This window comes from Phasianus colchicus, chromosome 6 (genome assembly GCF_987193195.1).
Source record: "Phasianus colchicus chromosome 6, bPhaCol1.hap1.1, whole genome shotgun sequence".
Taxonomy (NCBI): Eukaryota; Metazoa; Chordata; class Aves; order Galliformes; family Phasianidae; genus Phasianus; species Phasianus colchicus.
The window spans coordinates 43,146,139-43,164,657 of record NC_143441.1 but is presented as its reverse complement, the minus strand read 5'-3'; the positions used below and the strand labels follow the sequence as shown (position 1 = coordinate 43,164,657).

General features: G+C 41.8%; 1 protein-coding gene across 1 annotated transcript; it reads left to right on the top strand.

The window, feature by feature from the left end:
• The first annotated feature begins 7,460 nt into the window (after positions 1–7,460).
• On the top strand, positions 7,461–17,678 carry GTPBP4 (GTP binding protein 4). The gene is made up of 17 exons (XM_031615985.2): positions 7,461–7,611; positions 7,883–8,053; positions 9,132–9,235; positions 9,314–9,450; positions 10,480–10,580; positions 10,952–11,044; positions 11,506–11,697; positions 11,785–11,850; positions 12,574–12,663; positions 13,302–13,412; positions 13,694–13,771; positions 13,863–13,914; positions 14,375–14,475; positions 15,088–15,285; positions 15,662–15,727; positions 16,822–16,956; positions 17,487–17,678. The coding sequence occupies exons 1-17, from the start codon at positions 7,564–7,566 to the stop codon at positions 17,637–17,639; spliced, it is 1,896 nt and encodes a 631-aa protein (XP_031471845.2). The 5' UTR covers positions 7,461–7,563; the 3' UTR covers positions 17,640–17,678.
• The last annotated feature ends 841 nt before the right edge of the window (positions 17,679–18,519 follow it).

The following is an 18,519-nucleotide window of genomic DNA, read 5'->3' as shown; positions in this document are numbered from 1 at the left end:
AAAGGTGCTCTTTAACATCTTTATCAATGACACTGATGATGGAATTGAGTGCACCTTCAGCAAGTTTGCTGATGACACCAAGCTGAGTAGTGCGGTTGACACGGTGGAAGGAAGGGATGCCATTCAGAGGGACCTCCACAGGCTAGAAAGGTGGGCCACGGGGAACTTAATGAAGTTCAACACAGCAAAGTGCAAGGTTTTGCACTTGGGCTGGAGGAATCCCAGGCATCCATACAGACTGGAAGGAGCGGTCCTTGAGAGCAGCCCTGCAGAGAAGGACCTCTGGGTCTTGATGGATTAAAAGCTTAACATGAGCCAGCAGTGTGCTCTGGCAGCTTGAAAAGCAAATGGTATCCTGGGCTACATCAAAAGAGGGGTGACCAGCAGGGACAGGGAGGTGACTGCTTCCCTCTACTCTGCTCTTGTGAGGCCCCATCTGGAGTACTATGTCTAGGTCTGGAGCCCCCAGCACAAGGAAGACAGCTGTTGGAGAGGGTCCAGAGGAGGGCCACGAAGATGATCAGGGGACTGGAGCACCTCCCCTATGAGGATAGGCTGAAAGAGCTGGGCTTGTTCAGCCTGGAGAAAAGAAAGCTGTGGGGTGACCTCATTGCAGCCTTTCAGTACCTAAAGGGAGCCTACAAACAGGAGGGAAATCAACTCTTTGAAAGGGTGAGTGACAGCAGGACAAGGGGAAATGGTTTTAAGCTGAGGGAAGGGAGATTTAAGTTGGACGTCAGGGGGAAGTTCTTTACGGAGAGAGTGGTGAGGTACTGGAACAGGCTGCCCAGGGAGGTTGTGGATGCCCCGTCCCTGGAGGTGTTCAAAGCCAGATTGGATGGGGCCCTGGGCGGTCTGGTCTAGCATTAGGTGGAATGGTTGGTGGCCCTGCGTGTGGCAGGGGGGTTGGAGATTCATGATCCTTGAGGTCCCTTCCAACCCTGGCAATTCTGTGATTCTGTGATTCTGTGAATTCTTGGGGTAAGCAGGTGAAAGCATGCTGGATTCTTCCCAGATAAAAGCAAATCTCAATCTTCAGCTTGGAGTGAGACCATGAAAAATACATCCTTCTTGTCCAGATGCACTGTTTGTTCTACAGCAAAAGTAAGATTGGTAAGAGAGGGAAGAGCAGTATGTAAGAGTCCTCTATTTTCATTCAATTTATGATAATCTACTGACAAATGCCAGGTGCTGTTAACTCCCACAGGGGGGAGTTATACAGTGACTGAGTTTTCTGAACAACACTCTATCATTGCAAATCCTGAATGATAGCAGTTATGCCTTATGAGACTTCAGGGCTAACATAATATTTTGTACACAACTTAAGGTACTTTTAGGTAATTTTGGTACAGCCTGTAATAAAAAAGGGTTTCATCTACAGAAATTACAGAGATGAGTTTGATAGTTTAGCACCCACGTGCCTAAAGGAATTGTAATAGTCTGAGAATTTAACATGCAAATCTATACCTAATACCTACTGCCACTACAGGAATCAATGTTCTTCCATTGGCCAAAGCCACTTTTATGCTGGCTATGGGAAACTCTTGTCTTTTTCCAGCAATTCCTGTTACACAAATCCTTTCTCAAGTTTTCATTATTAATCCATGGATATCCCCCACTTTGCTCACTGATACTGAGGCTTCTGTATCCATGAGAAAAAAGAAAAAATATTTATCTTTTATTGCTAATAGTTTACTTGCTAATATCAGTTCTGAAAATATTGGGCACTTGGGACAGGTTGTCAGAACTCTCTGAGCTCGAAGTTGGGAGTTCTGTCAGTTTCCTGATACAGAGACCAGGGAAGTGGATGGATCATCTGGGATCGGGATGAGAGGAGCAGGTGGATCAGTACTGTCTGGCACACTGTCAGCACTCATACTTGGGGTGCTGTCACAATCTATTTTGCGATTATCCCATAGTCTCTGTAAGAAGGATGTGGGCATCTTATCTAATTGACCTGGTGTGAATCCTATTCCCTGCAGGAGACCCCGTAAGTGCCTCCTCCGTTCCAGATCTCGTTCCTGTTTATCAGGGTCTCTTCTTGTATCAGATCGATTTATTTCAACAGGGAATTTACGAACGTTTTGTCCTTTTTTGTGATTTCCTCTTGGTGTCTGGGTGGTTCTGACCCACCCTTCCCTCTGGTGAGCTGTTGATTTGGGGGTGCATTTCATAAAGGCTACCCAATATTGCAGACCTTGAGCCATTATAGTGTTCCAGTCATAAGTCCTACTGTATAACATTAAGGCTAAACCCTTTGCTCCTCCATATGCTGCATTTTCCAATAGTCTCGATTTCCCTGCTTCTGTTGCCATCAGAGACATCATGTCCTCAGGTATAGCACCCTGTGCCTTAAGGGCATCCCAGGCAGCCAGTCTCATCGTCCATTTGGCAAACCCATCCCGGGTATTCCATGGAGGAGGTGGACTATATCCCCACCGCACTTGCATTTGTCTAACAGCATGTATTATTGAAGATAATAGAGAAAAGGTATTTTTTCCAGCCTCTGCATCAGGGTTGTGAAGAACTATTCCACCTCCTAGGAATATTTGTCTAGCTTCATTCTGATTAAGAATAAGAGCTCCAGCTCCCATCTGATAGCATCGTGCTACCCACCCGAGCCAGTCCTCACTTGACTTCTTGCTAAACTGTATGAACTTCTGCCATAGCTGTCCTGCATTCAGATTTATCTCAGTCATCATGACCTGAGGTGGCAGGAGAGAGCCCTCATCTCTGCCTGGAGGTGGGAGTTGGGTGATTGGATACAGAGAAGCAGTTTCATCTGCATTAGATTCAGGCAATGAGGTGGGGGTGAACAGCCCGTTGCTAAAATCAGAATCCTCCTCATTATCAGTATTCAACATATGCGTTTCTTCAATGATCTCACTTTCGGAGACTGGGTGCACACGTTCTTGCTCGAGCTGGCTTAAAGCCAGAGGTGTGAGGTTAGCTTTTAATTGCTGAAATAACTGGCTCTTAATAAATCTACGAGACTCAAAGGCACCACCTTTAGCTTGTGCTTCTGCATCTGTAGCTTGCTGCAAAGTCCCTTGTGAGGCATTTTCCAGTTTCTGCCTTGTAGTTTTAAACAAAGTGCCTGCAGCTGCTAATGCCTCTGTGAGGAGACCAATGAAGGATCCCTTCTCTTCCTTCCCATTACTTTTACTACTTTCTTGCCACTTCTGAAACTCAGCTCGCAGGGCTTCCCAATTGAAACAATTCTCAGCTACCCAGTTCCTGTCCCACTTGGGTGTTTGCCATCCCTTCTCCTGTTGCCATTTTCGCTGCTCTTCTACTGCCTCTTCCCAAGCATCCATGACCTGCATTTCTTACAGAATCCTGCTTCTGACACCAATTAATAACACCAAGCCTGTGGTTTTATAGAGATCACAACAGTAGGTTAACAGGATTCTGCAGCACACAAAGTCACAGAAGCTTTATTTTCCAAGTTTCCCTACTTTATTAAAGATTACCACAAATCACCACTCTCAAGTATAACGATGAGTAACAAAGCAGGTATGTATCAAGCTATTTTGAACTGTTACCAGGAGAGAAAGTGCATATCTATTATTACAAATAGTAGCAGAAATCAATCCTGGTAGCAGTCAGTATAACAGGAAGTATATACAAATATTAATACTATTGGTTAGGACAAACACAGCACTTATAAAGTAGCAAATATACTCATGATCAATTACTTAAATGCATATGTATATACTTCTATCTATTTAAATGCTTTCAGCACCAACTACTATGAAACTATGGGCCAGGAAAGACCGAGCCCAGTAGCAGGCCCCGCAGGGGGACCAAATAACAAATGCACACAGACTCACTGTGAGGATGAGCAACGTCACCGTGCCAGAAGCAGACAGGCATCCACAGCAAAGGTTCAGTTTGATTCAGAAATCCTGGAGGGAAAGGATGAGTCCCTGCAGCATGGGGTGTTCTCCAAGAGAGGCTCTATCAGCATGGAGAACTGGTCCCTGTTATAGCATGGGGACTGAGGAGGCTGTGGGACACCACCTCTCAGAGCACCCAATGGATGCTGCTCCACTCTTGTTTTCACCTAAACAACCAATAGGCAATGATGTTTCCAGTTCTCTCAGACAGAACTTTGCTTATCCCAGACTGTTTTCCTTTCTTTCAGCTAAAACAGCCAATAGCAGTGCTGGTTCCTGCTTTCTCAGGATGTTTTCCCCTTTCCTCCAGACTGTTTTCACTGTGGCAGATGATAAGCTGCTGTTCCCATTCCTCAGTTTGCTCTTATCGATGGTATCTGCAGGATGCCTCCAATTCCAAGGTGTTCAGCTGCACTTCAGAGAGGCAGCAGTGCTTCTCAGGGATGCTTCTGGCTCATGGGCCCAGTTCCCAGGCTGGGTTCTCAGGCTGGAAGGCAGTTTCTTCTTTCTCATCTGCTCTCACCAAAATCCAAATAATCCCACTGAAATAAAATGGCTGCCAGAATTAATATTCTCTGGCCCGCCAGTTAGTTGGGCTTCAGCTGCTGAAATCAAAGGACAAGAAGGAATGTGTACTGCTGCCAGACCAAAAGATTATCTGATGAACCCCACTTAAAACACTTTCTGATAAGGAAAGAGGAGGGTGAGCTTTTCACTTGGAGACTGTTCACTGTGTGCAGCGTGTGCCTGATAAACTAGATTTAATAAGACTTTGAACACACATATACATGAGGACTGATGCTGAAGGGGACTTTATAATAGCAATCTGTTGAAATGATTGAAACTAGCTTATTTGGATGAGATTCCATAGAATCAATGTACTTAAAGAAAGAGAACTATATGAATGGGATCTTATCAGTGGGTACAAATACCTGAAACGATGCCAAGAGGATCAATCCAGGCTCTTTTCAGTGCAGTTTGTTGACAGGGCAAGAGGCAATGGGCACAAACTCGAACACAGGAGGTTCCCATTGAACACCAGGCAGCATTTCTGTGCTGTGTGGGTGATGGAGTACTGGACCAGTCTGCCCAGAGAGGTTGTGAGGTCTCATCCTTGGAGATCTCTTCAGAAGCTGTGTGAATGTGGTGCTGGGCACCCTGCGTTGTGCAGCCCTGCTGGGACAGGGGTTGGTGAGATGTACCTAGAGGTCCCTTCCTACCTTAGCTACCTTGTGATTCTGTAACTGTGAACTGGTCTTTTTATCTTATGGGACAAGAGAGCAATGATATGGACCATCTAAATTTGCCAAGTATATCCACCAAGTATATCCACACCAATTTGCTAAGTATATCCAACACAGACACAAAAATCTTTGTGTACATTAAATGCAGACCAAATGCCCCGAGTCTAAGGCTACTTTGGCAATTTTGGGATAACATTTTTGAGAAACTATGAATATTAAGCTGAAGTCACAGCTAGGCAAAGTGCCAATGTCACACATATTGTACTAGAGTGCCTCCTTGGTTCCCCTGTGGTGTCCATTCCCACGGCCAATTCTCCCAAGTGTTTCTCTAGACAATCAGCACAGAACATGATCTGGGTCTTGCTGGGTGTCATCAGCTGCTCTAAAAGTACCAGAAACTTGGGATACCTACGGATATGCCTAGAGAAAAGCTCCTTCTCCTCTATGAAACTATGTTTTTGGAGGCAAAGCACAATACAAATAAAATATGAAGTCATATCTCACTGCTTCAAGAATGCTTCAAAAAAGCAGACAGAAGTTTTAGCATAAAAATATTTATGAAGCAGCAAACTCATCACAGTAGGGCAGCTGTAGTGCTGTTGAGTGGCTACAGCAAATGGGATGGTTCTAACTGCATGTTTATGATTGAATGGTGTTCATATAGTCGTTACTGAAATTAATCTCTGGAAAGGATTAACTACTGGCTTGTCTGATTAGAGAGACTCTTAATTTTCAAGCACCTTAAAATTTCCACTGCATTGGATGGCTGTTTGAAGCGTTGCAGCAAAATTAGTAAAGCAGTGAAATAAAGGAAATGCAGAAGGAATTATGCATTTTAATTTCTAATACTGTAGAAAAATGTGCAGTGATAGAATAATACGTAACTAAATTCTCTCAAGGGGAAAATGTCATGCTTTATGGAGAGAGAGGGGAAAAAACATGGAGGGAATTTTCAATTTTTCATCTAACTCATCTTCCAAAGTATACCACATAATCTGTAATTCATTTAAAGCAGACGTATTTTGGTGTATGCCAACTTGCTATCAGTGTCAAGTAAAAAAGAGGAACAGACAAGCACACTGCATTTAGGTGTATTTCAATTTTATGTCTTTGGTCTGTGTTTGGATTTCACTGTTTGCTGGAGATATGCAAAAAAGAAAGGGATACACACACACACAAAAAAAAAAAAACTGCTACAGAATTCACTCAGGCTACACCTTTATCTGAAAGCTCTTACAGTTTAGTGTGAGACAAGCCACCAAAAGTTATTATTAAAAAAAAAAACCAAAACAAAGCACCACAAACAAAAAACAACAAAATGAGAGGTAAGAGCATGCATGTTTGGGGTTTCCAAACCCAGCAGCCTGCCAGAAGTGAGGCTGCTGCTGCTCCATGCCCCCACAGCCAACTAGAAAGAAGGCTGGGTTTGTCCCTGCCATAAGCACACATACAGCACTCACACGCAGTCAGATGGAATTACATGATCCTCTTCCTTTCTCTTCCTGAGCAGCATGAAAGCCTGCCAGCAGAAGATGTGTAAGATATATCAAGTAGCTGGTTTTGGGCATTCAGACCACCTAGTTTCAGGGCCTAGCTTTTCCAGGTGTCCACAGCTTGTGGCATTCATACTCATGAAGAGAAGCTGTGGTCAGACACACACACTGACCAGGCTGCTGATTCCTCCATTTTCGTAAAATAACAGATTGGTTTGGGCTAGAAGGGACTCAAAGATCATCCTGTTCCAACCCCCTGCCATGGGCAGGGCTGCCAAGCACTACATCAGGCACCAGCTCAGGCTGCGCAGGGCCCCGTCCAGCCTGGCCTTGAACCTCCAGTGATGGGGCATCCACAGCTCCTCCGGGCAGCTGTGCCAGTGCCTCACTGTCCTCATAATGAAAAAATTCCCTCACATCTTACCTAAACCTTCCTTCTTTTAGTTTAAAACCATTCCCCTTTGTCCTATCGCTATCTACCCATGTAAAAAGCTGACTGTTTGTAAGTTCCCTTTAAGTACTGGAAGGCCGCAGTGAGATCTCCCAGGAGCATTCCCTCCTCCAGACTGACCAAGCCCAGCTCCCTCAGCCTGTCTTCACAGGAGAGGTGCTCCAGCCCTCTGAGCATCTTCGTGGCCCTCCTCTGTACCCACACCACAGCTCCACAACTTTCCCGTGCTGGTGCCTCCAGACACGCACACAGCTCTCCAGGCGGGATCTCTGCTCCTTTCCGCAGGCACCCACTCAGGGCACGCTGCAGGGCGATGAGGACGGCAGCCCGCCCACAACCAGCGCACCCGCACGTGCAGTCGGATGGACTCTCACCACCCCACGGCGGCCCCGCCCCGCCCTGACGGAAGCCGGGAGCTCTCGCGAGACTTGCGGACCGCCTTCCTGTTTCCCGCGGCGTGGCGCTGGTCGGGCGGCATGGCGCTGTACAACTTCAAGAAGATCACGGTGGTGCCGTCCGCCAAGGTACGGCCGCGCGCGGTGCCGCGCTGACAGGAGAGCGCCCCCCTTTCCCTTCCCGCCTCCCTCCGTCGGGCTCCGCGCCGTGCGGCTGCCGGCCGCCGTTGATGGCGCTGAGGTGCGGCTCTGGGCCGGGCGTTCATTGCCTGGCCGGGGAACTTCACCCCGTGCCGGCGGGGTGTGGGCGCCTGCCGGGCCTCCGGCAGAAGGAAGCGGGTGCTTATCGCACTGTTACATCGTGACGGCTCGTAGCTGACTGCGCTGCTTTGGTTTGCAGGACTTCATCGATTTGACGTTGTCCAAGACTCAGCGGAAAACCCCGACTGTCATTCACAAACATTACCAAATCCATCGGATCCGGCAGTTCTATATGAGGAAGGTGAAATACACCCAGCAGAACTACCACGACCGGCTGACCCAGATCCTGGCAGACTTCCCTAAGCTGGATGTAAGTGCAACCCCAGTGCTCACAAAGGAGCTTTCTGTAACTGGGGGTAATTCTGCACCAGTTCCAGTTTGCGGGTCGGAGTGGCGCCCAGCAGGTCCTGATGAGAGTAAATTTGGGCAGATGTGTTCTGTAGAGGTGTATAGAGAAGTAATTGTCTGTGGGTGTTTGCTGAAGGATGCATTTTGCAGAGGTTTGGCTGTTCGACTGTTGGCTGGAAATGCTGTTGGCAGTGCTGGAAGTCGGAGGTAGCCAAGCACATCGCATTGCCTCCCACCTTCAGTCCTTCAGAAATGTCACTTCAGTTGACAAAATGAATGTTACTCTCAGCCGCATCAGAGATAGTGTTGGAAATGCACTCTTGACACAGTGTGCGTGGCCGTAACTTCCCAATTACAGCTGTGTCCAGGTGCCCACTGGGGCTTCTTCATGGGTAGCTTCGCATACGTGCTTAAACCCTTCACCCGCAGCCCTAATTTTTCGTGCTGTTTTTATACCCCCTGAATTCCTGCAAATATTGCCTGCATTTTAATACGTCATGATGAAATTTCTCCACATAAATGCATGAATAGCTAAAATTAATTAGTTTAGAAGAATTGAAGGTGTTGCTTTCTTGGAAAGCCTGGAGATTTATCTGGACATTGAATAAACCCTTATTATCCAGTCTTACCCGTAATTTAGCACTCAAACAAGAGGAGTTAACACTATTTCTGTGTTTCTTCTATAAGATGAATTTACTATTAGAAAGTGCTTTTGCAGGCTTCTTGCAGTTTTATTATTCAATAGAGGAAAGTTCCGAGTTGAAATCTGAAAGTATTTTGCAGTGTGAAAGACAAAATGGAAACTTGGTCTAAGCCAGTCCAAGGTATCATTGCATAAAAATTCAAAGTATTGACAATTATGCATGTATTGACAAAGGGGATTATTTTTGCTAGGCGAGATAGTAATGAAAACTGTTTGGGTTGTATTGTCACTTGTGTTGCTGTATTGGAGGACAAAATGAACTTACATAGTTGCCAAGAAATTGTCATCTTCAAGAAAATAAGGTTAATTTTATGTCCTTTTTTTTTTTTTGTCTTAGGATATTCATCCTTTTTATGCGGATCTGATGAACGTTCTGTACGACAAAGATCACTACAAGCTGGCTTTGGGACAGATTAATATTGCCAAGAATCTGATTGACAAGTAAGGAATATTTCTTTCTTCAGTTCTGTACCTGTGAGGTTGGTTGCTGCATCACTTCCTATTTTGCTGTCCCTGCAGTGTTGCGAAGGACTACGTGCGCCTGATGAAGTATGGGGATTCTCTGTATCGCTGCAAACAGCTGAAACGTGCTGCTCTGGGACGGATGTGCACCATTATCAAAAGGCAGAAACAAAGCTTGGAATATTTGGAGCAAGGTTTGTGTAATAAATACAGGAATATGAAGACAGTGTACATTGTTATTCAAACGAAGAATAACAGAAAAATGTGTTAGATACAGAATGTAGGTAATGAAAACAAAATAGTTGTCAAACCCCCAAACACTTAGAAATTAATTTTCAACTAAATAGTTTTCTTATTTTAAATTTAAAATGCTGTGTTGTTAGTAATAGTTACAAAATGTCTGTACTCACTGAAAGGTCGTAGCCATGCTTGTGTTTATCATTATTTTCACATATATGTATCTGAAAAATTCATCATAGAATCATAGAATGGCCTGGATTGAAAAGGACCACAGTGCTCATCCAATTCCAACCCCCTGCTATGTGCAGGGTCACCAACACCAGACCAGGCTGCCCAGAGCCACATCCAGCCTGGCCTTGAATGCCTGCAGGGATGGGGCATCCACAACCTCCCTGGGCAACCTGTTCCAGTGTGTCACCACCCTCTGAGTGAAAAACCTCCTCCTAATATCTAAACCTTCCCTGTCTCAGTTTAAAACCATTCTCCCTTGTCCTATCACTGTCCTCTCTCGTAAATAGTCTTTCCCACTCCTGTTTATACACTCTCTTCAAATACTGGAAAGCCACAATGAAGTCTCCCCAGAACCTTCTCCAAGCTAAACAAGCTCAGTTTTCAACCTTTCTTCATAGGAGAGGTGCTCCAGCCCTGTAATAATCTAATAATCAATTATTGCTAAACATTTTCCAAGCAGCGGTCCTTATTTCAGGCTCATTATTGCTTACCTCAGGCTGTGCTGCCTGATATGATGCACTCACTCTAACTACAGAACGGTGGTCTTCATATATAAAGTAAAGTTTCTTTTTTTTGTTGTGTGAAACTTCTGGAGTTAACAGACAACAGTGCATTTTCATAAGTGACTGCTCAATCGGTTTCTGAAGTTAAAAAAAAAGTTACTGAGCTGTGTTTTAACACTTATATGAATTTTTTCTTCCATTCAAATGTGATTTAAGACAAATACTTCAGACATCTTTTAAATGTTTCAGTGCGACAACATTTGTCTCGTTTGCCAACCATCGATCCCAATACAAGAACTCTTCTGTTATGTGGCTATCCAAATGTTGGGAAGTCGAGCTTTATAAATAAGGTGTGTGATTTTTCTTTAAATAATATTGAGGTACTATTTATTTAAGGTAGAATAAAATTTGAACCATTTGATGTTGTTATAGCACTGTCTGCTCTGAGAGTTAGCAAATTCATATGGGTGAATAGATGCTGACTGAAATTTCTGAAGGGTTATATGTAAAATTAGAGCAGATTCCACTCAAAATTATTATCTTTCCCAAATTAGTGTGTACATGATTAATGCATTTTCTGACAGATGAGTGATTGCAGAGAAACAGCCCAAATAACCATTCTTTAGCTTTTCTGTAGTAAATGCAGTGAGTTATGATTATGATACACAGTGTGCAAGTTCAGGAAATATTCAATAAATGTCCTGATAAATCTTGTTTTAAGGTCACAAGAGCAGATGTAGAAGTGCAGCCGTATGCGTTTACCACCAAATCTCTGTTTGTGGGACATATGGATTACAGATACCTGCGCTGGCAGGTAAGAACTGGTATCATTTTGCGTTTTCTTGCCAGAATCAACTGGTTACTATTTGCCACTTTGCAACCTGAATTACATTTTTTGCCTTGATGAGAAACGCCGTGCCTGAGAGCTGCTATGTGTCAAATAGGGATAGTAGTCCAAATCTGTTCTAAAAACATGCATATATGTATACATATTCTGTTTGGGGGAAGAATTGGGACTGGAATGTCTGAGTAAGGCCAGGTCCCTTCTTGTCAGTATTAAATTCAGAGCCAGTTTGGGGCAGGGCTGTCCATACTTACTTGCTTCTTGTTTCTTACTCTGAAACCTCATTGGTTTGCATTATTCCATTTCCACATTCTCAATTTAACTGAGTTTATGGTCTTATTTATGACTGAAAGGAATACTGTAGTCTTGAGAATATGGACAAGAAATCAAGAATATGTTATCAAACAGTGTATCAATTATGTTAATTTTAGGTCGTAGACACTCCTGGTATTTTAGACCATCCTTTGGAGGACAGGAACACCATTGAGATGCAGGCTATAACTGCGCTCGCACATCTGCGTGCTGCTGTGCTCTATGTGATGGATGTATCTGAGCAGTGTGGGCACAGCCTGGAGGAACAAGTGGAACTCTTCAGAAATATTAAGCCATTGTTTGCTAACAAGGTAAGTTTGGTTTACGTTATTTGTAAAATCAGTATTTTCGTAATGTGATAGCTTGGATTGTGACTGTTCTTTCTTTTTCTTTATTAGCCACTTATAATTGTTGCAAACAAATGTGATGTGAAGAGAATTGAAGAACTTCCTGAAGAGAGCCGGGTGAGCCTGATGTTCCCACCCATGTCTTTCTTCCAAAATTAACAAAAGTGCTGTGTGCACAATTAGTGGACTGACAAAATTTAGATTGGGCAAAAAAAAATTACATGACCACTTCTTAACTATTTAATAGTGTACTGGAAGGTAGTTTTCCAAGTCTTGATCTTTATGCCTGGTGCGTATACTTGCACTGTTTAGTATGCATACTTACCAGAGTATTGTAAATACCAAACTGTAAGCAGCTCCTTAGCAGTTTTAGAAATCTCAGACACTGTGAGATCTTTTAGTTACTGCTATAGTTGGAATTAATAGATTTGTTCAATAGGGGCTGTTTCAGTAGTTTAAGAGATAATGAGCCCTAGACTGATAAGTGGTACTGCACTGATTTTAATGGGAGTTCTATTGGGCAGCAGTTCTGTATATAGTTCCTTTGTATCTACAAGTTCAAGGACACATGCAGTTTGTGTTTTCCCTCCATCTCTTTTTCTATTTTATTGATGTGTCATTTACAGTTGCTATATAGGAAGTGGTTATTTATTTACAAATCAACAGATTAAATAGAACTGCAATTGTAAAATTTGTCATCTTTTTAGAAACACATTTTAATAAAGTTCCTCAATAACAAGTTGCATATATTGCCACTGGGTTAAAATTTCAGTCCTTGGTGTAATGGTATATTAAGTAATAGGCAGAATGTAATTATTTGTGGTAATGTTTCTATTTCAGAAAATATTTGAATCTTTTGAAGCAGAAGGATTTTCAGTAATAGAGACAAGTACCCTAACAGAAGAAGGTGTGATGCAAGTTAAAACAGAAGTATGTCTCTTTTCTCTCAATTTCATTCAGATTAATCAGAGAATCATAGAGCCCTTAGAGTTGTAAGGGACCTCTGAAGTCCAGCTCCCCTGCAATGAACAGGGACACCACAGCTACATCAGGTTGCCCAGGGCCTGATCAGCCTTGCCTTGAAAGTCTCTAGCCATCAACAACATCTCTGGGCAACCTGTTCCAGAGCCTCACCACCCTCACTGTAAAAGACTTCTTCCTTCTATCTAAACTAAATCTGCCCTCTTTGAGCTTAGATTTTATTGTCAGTTAAACTGTGCTAAAAGCTTTTAGTGTGGTGTTCTTAATAGCACATTGAACACATTGGGTGCAAAGGGAAAGGTAATGATTTGCATTGTGTTAGATATAATCCATTTTCTGTAAGATTTTTAAGGCCGTTCTCTTATTGTCAGCTCATTATAAAATATTGGTTATGCCAACAAAACAGGATCATATGCATATACTCATGTTACTTGTTATATAAAATATGTTGATCCTTTCTTGAGAGCTAGAAAGGTGAGGCAGAAGATTAGATAGAAGCTGGGTATTTGGGATTTAAACCTTGCTGTGCTACTCGTCATATCAGGATGACTTTATTCCTTACTTTATGTTCCCTCGTGCACTTTCAGGCCTGTGACAGATTGCTGGCCCATCGTGTTGATACTAAAATGAAAGGAAATAAAGTGAATGAAGTGTTGAATAGATTACACTTGGCCATGCCAGCCAAAAGAGATAACAAGGTAGGCTGCACGTTTACACTTCAATATATTTCCCAGTAGAATTTCAATAGGACTAGAATTCTTTCTTAGCATAACACATTAATGAAATATATGTTGAGATTTTCTTGTTGCTTTTTTTTTTTATCTGCAACTGAGTTTGCTGACAGGTTAGTCAGCTTGGGACTTCATTTCCCAGAAATACATTACATTAAAACTGTGATTTGCAATATTATTAAAAAAAATTGTTTCAGACAGTTTTTTTTTTTCCTTTTTCCTGGGGTGAATTGTTGCATTAATTTCAGGAGCGGCTGCCTTTTATACCTGAGGGAGCAATAGCACGTAAGAAGCGCATGGAAGTAGATACACCCAAGAGGAAATCAGTAAGTGGTATCTCTTAATTAGGAAATCTACAGATGGTTTTAAAATACGTAATGTTAGCACGTGGATATAAAATCATATCTGTCTTTGCAGGAGAGAGATCTTGAACTTGAAATGGGAGATGATTATGTTTTGGATCTTCAGAGTAAGTAATTACATAAGTCAGTATTATTGTTGGTTAGTAAAGTTTGATCTTATTGGAGAAAACTTAAAATGGATTCCCTTCTGCTGAATGCCACCTTTTATAGTCCTTCTGTTCCACAACTGGTGATGTTCATGTTTTCTGATGCCTCTGAGTGGTTGCTGTTTTAGTCACAGACATAAAATGGCTGATCTGATGGTTCAGGTTATTTTTCCCTTTGATCTCATTAATTCTTGATGCATTGGACTTTGTGATTCCTGAACAATATTTGGCAGCAGGCAGAGGATCAGAAGGATTTATGAATGTGTCAGAGATACTGTGAAATTTTTCCCATTTAGGGGTGTGTTGTTTTTTGGGTTTTTTTTTGTGATGTGTTGTCTTCTGTTGTTGAACATTCTACTTTGAAATCATCTTAATCTTTTCATTAACATTTTTTTCTTTTTTCTTTTTTCTTTTTTTAAAGAATATTGGGACTTAATGAATTCATCTGAAAAGTATGATAAGATTCCAGAGATATGGCAAGGTCACAATATCCTTGATTACATTGATCCAGATATAATGAAAGTGAGTTTTCAGTCATTCTTTTCACACTTTTTTGCCTCTTCATCCCTTTGTTGTTTTCTCTAAGTTACGATATTCATAGATAAAAACCAGAAACTGTAAGCCAGTTCTTCCACACTTGTCTGCACTTGCTGTGAGAAAGGACACTGTTTTCTGAGTGACCAAAGACACAATTTCAGGAGAGTGGAAAATTGCTTTATTTTATCAGAGCAGAGATTTACAGGGAAGGTTGTATTTCCCTACTCTTTGACTGTTGCTGGAAGGAATGTAGTTATTAAAATATATTATTAATAATAAGAAATTAACCCATCAAATTTCTGTCTGCTGGAGCATGCTATTGAAGGAAATAGATTGCATTCTCAATTGACAGCATTTTTATGTAATAACAAGCCCCATTCTTATTTCTTGCTGGTCCTTAAGAAGTTGTGAGTGCAGACTGCAGAGCCTGCTGGTTGGGCAGTTGGGTTCATCTGGTTTGCTAGTGCTCCAGAATCATGGTAAATGCAGAGAGAGAAGGTTTTTTGAGGTTGTGTTGCCAGAAGTGGCACAGTTGCATTGAGCATTATAAGTCTAAGATTTGGTGAGCATCCTGATTTTCATTTAATCTCTTCTAAGAAACTGGAAGAATTAGAGAAAGAAGAAGAGCTGAGAGAAGCTGCTGGGGAGTATGACAGCGAACCAGAAAGTGAAGATGAAGAGATGATGGAAATCCGACAGTTGGCAAAACAGATCCGAGAAAAAAAGAAACTGAAAATCCTGCAGTCAAAGGAAAAAGACACTCGAGGTCCAAGGATGCCCAGAACAGCTAAAAAGGTGAGTGGAGAACCCTGTAGTTGCTGATGTATAGTAACTGTAGGAATGTGTAGCAGTTTGGGGTACTGGCACTGATGTTCTTCTGATATTTGACCCTCCCCCACATAGAAGTGCTCCTTAAGGCTCTGATAACTAAATTATGGAGGGGTGCCAAAAAAAATGAATAAGAGTTGCCTTTTTTATTCCTGTTATACAAGTGAGTCTATTGTAAGATTCCGTATATATTATAGAAGAACTCTTTAAAAACATAATTCAGCTTGTTTAATTGGGTTGCTTTTTTTTTTTTTTTTTTTTTTTGAATATATTAAGTCAAAAATAAGATAGAAACATCATTTTTTTAGAAGAAAAACACACAATTTCCAAATTCTTTTTCCAGGTGCAGCGGAAGGTGCTAGAGAAAGAAATGACCGATCTTGGACTTGACATGACTAATAAAGATGATGTAAGTTTTCTGCTAATTTAACACTGTGTTTATCTGAAGGAGATCAGTTCCACTCCATTTTTTTCAAGGACACTTGAATTGCACATTGTAATTGGCATGAGAGAGAGCTGGGATCTGCTGAGAAGAAAATAGGCAGTCAATACTGGTATTTTTTTGAGTGTTGGCTGAAAAGTGCTAATGTTTGAATAGAATCACTCCTTTTACATACACACTGCATTCTATTACAAGTTGTTTGCAGTTTGTGTAGGATTCAAGAATAGGATTTGGCTGAATGATTTTCATGATTGCTTTGTGAGACACAGCTGTGTCAGAATTAGCAATAATGACAGATCGAGCTGATCCTTTTACAGTTCATTAATGCTGTGACTTATAACTGAAGTTTTAATAGCCTGGCTGGAGTTTTTTATGTAAGGCAGTCAAAGTACTTTGAACCTTTGGGAGCCATTTTGTTTTATCATAAATTTTAAGAACTACTCCATTTTGTACAGCAAATCCAGCAGTAGTATGGCTGTGTGGAGCTTGAGACCTTGAATTTGTTAACTGAGCAAGGGCTTTGGAAACAAGGAATGTCAACATTGCACATCTGAAGTAAGCATTCGTGCTTCTCAGGGCTGATATGCCATGTTGATTCAGTTGCTATCTCTGTGCAAAGGAATTTGATATTTATGCTGTACGCTGATAGTTCTTTGGGGTTTTGTCCTGTAAACAGCCACTAATCAGAGCAGGTTTTGTCGTTGCTTTTTTGCTGTTGCAGAACTGCTTCAGTATTGCTATTCATTCCTTTGTGGGTTTTTTTTTTAATCCTTTACTTATGGATGAAGTGGCAAAAAAAAAGGTTTATAAAACTGGAGTTAATTTTGAAAAGGATATAATAGTATTCACTAGGACTTGAATATTACTGTGAGACAATGACCAGCAGTTGATAAGATATGATACTGTGGAACTTCGCATCTTTTTGTCTTTCAGTATTCAAAAGAACCACTTGTCCTTTGACAATGTATTGTAGCATTTCACTTCCTGTTTTGATTTTTCCTATTGGTCTCATTAGAAATGGAGCTGATTGTTAATAACCCAAGTGCTGTTCTGGATTTCAGGCCCATTATGCCAGAAGGTCTCGTAGTGTTACAAGGAAACGTAAACGTGATGAGTCTGAAACCCCTAGATCTGTGGCACGCAGTCGCAGCTCCTCTCGTCCACCACGGGATGTCTCTGGTCTGCGTGACGAAAAGGTTTGTTAGAGCTAATTACCTTTTACAGCAAATGAAACAGCATCGTTGTACTTAAACTGGTTTCTGGGAAACTTCATACTAGGGCCGTTTTGCAGTTGAGAGTTCATCTCTCTTTGCAGCTTCATCTTCTGATCTTTTGAACTCTCTGTTCTTAAAAAAAAAAAAACAAAAAAAAACCATTCTTAACAGTAAGATGTAATAATACAAAGGAAGCACCTTTTTAAATGTTAAGTATGAAGAAAGAATGGTATAATCTGTACATACTTCATAACCTATTAGAAGGGCTCTACCTTTAATAAGATTGGAGTTTCAGGCGTAGCATGATTGCATTTTTAGTGTGTTGGGGAAGAGTTTTGTTTGTTTTTAAGAGAGATTAGTGTCATACTGATAGTGTTCTAGAGTAGCAGATGGTTGCTTACGTGAAGTATTATTTCATGTCCTAGAAAATCCTTTGTGTTTTTTTTAAAGGGTAAAGCTAGTTACCTGAGCTACTGAGGAAGTCATGTGTTTGTATGCTTGTTTTTAAATAGATGGTGAAGAAAGTCAAGACTATGGCAAAGAAGGCTCAAAAGAAAATGAATCGCCTGGGCAGGAAAGGAGAGGCAGACAGGCACATCTTTGACACCAAGCCAAAACATCTGCTGGCTGGAAAGAGGAAATCCGGTAAAACACAGAGAAGATGAGCAGTCTTCTGAATTAAAGCATACAATTATTAAAACTAATTTCTAGTCCTGTTTTTCCTTTTAGTAATGGAGAATATTTAACAAAAGCACACATTTGTATTAGGGGCAAGACAGTTGAAGGGGGAGAGTTCTGATACAGGAGTTTGGAGGTCTCAGTGAGTCAGTAGGATTGTGAGAGACTTATAAACAGCTGTGGCAGAAGCTGTTTCTAAATAGACTTGAAAAATGACACTCCTAGGTTGAGTTAAGGATGGTTAAGTAGAAAAAGCAAAAGCTGCACACACGGGTAGAGCAAAGTAAGGAATTAATTCACTGCTTCCCATTGGCAGGCCTTTTGCATCAGAGCAGTGCTCCATCACACGTGATGGTTATTTACTGAGGCAGACAGATGCTGTAACTCTTAATGCCTTCTCCTGTCCCCCAACAGCTTTCATTGCTGAGGGTGATGCCCTGTAGTATGGGATTTCCCCCTTCCTCTTCCTTCCTCCCTAGCTTCTATTGCTGATCACAAGGTCCTGTGGTATGGAATCCTTTGGTTATTTGGGCTCAGTGGTCCTGACAGTGTACCCTCCCCATTTGTTGTGCTTCCTCAGCTTCTGAAGTATCAGGGTAGTATGAGAAGCAGAGGAGCCCTTGATTCAGTTCAGCAGTATGTAAGCATCGTTGTGTTGTCAACACTGTTTTTCATCACCAAAAATCCAAAATACAGCACTATGTGAGCCAAAATCAGCACTGTGGAGTGCTCAGGTGTCAGCTTGCATGTACCAGAATGTTACCTTTATGGATTTCCATTTGTAGTCTGTCCCTCATCTACTTCATGTGATTTGTTATTAAAAACACTTGTGCTGCAAGGAAGTTCAAAAAGTACTTAAAACTGTTC

What these genes read in the sequence shown, in the direction of transcription:
- GTPBP4 (XM_031615985.2), top strand. Translation starts at nt 7,564, where the DNA reads ATGGCGCTGTACAACTTCAAGAAGATCACGGTGGTGCCGTCCGCCAAG. An exon ending in TTATGTTTTGGATCTTCAGA is followed by an intron (nt 13,915 to 14,374) that starts GTAAGTAATTAC and finishes CTTTTTTTAAAG; the next exon opens with AATATTGGGACTTAATGAAT. An exon ending in TGCCCAGAACAGCTAAAAAG is followed by an intron (nt 15,286 to 15,661) that starts GTGAGTGGAGAA and finishes TTCTTTTTCCAG; the next exon opens with GTGCAGCGGAAGGTGCTAGA.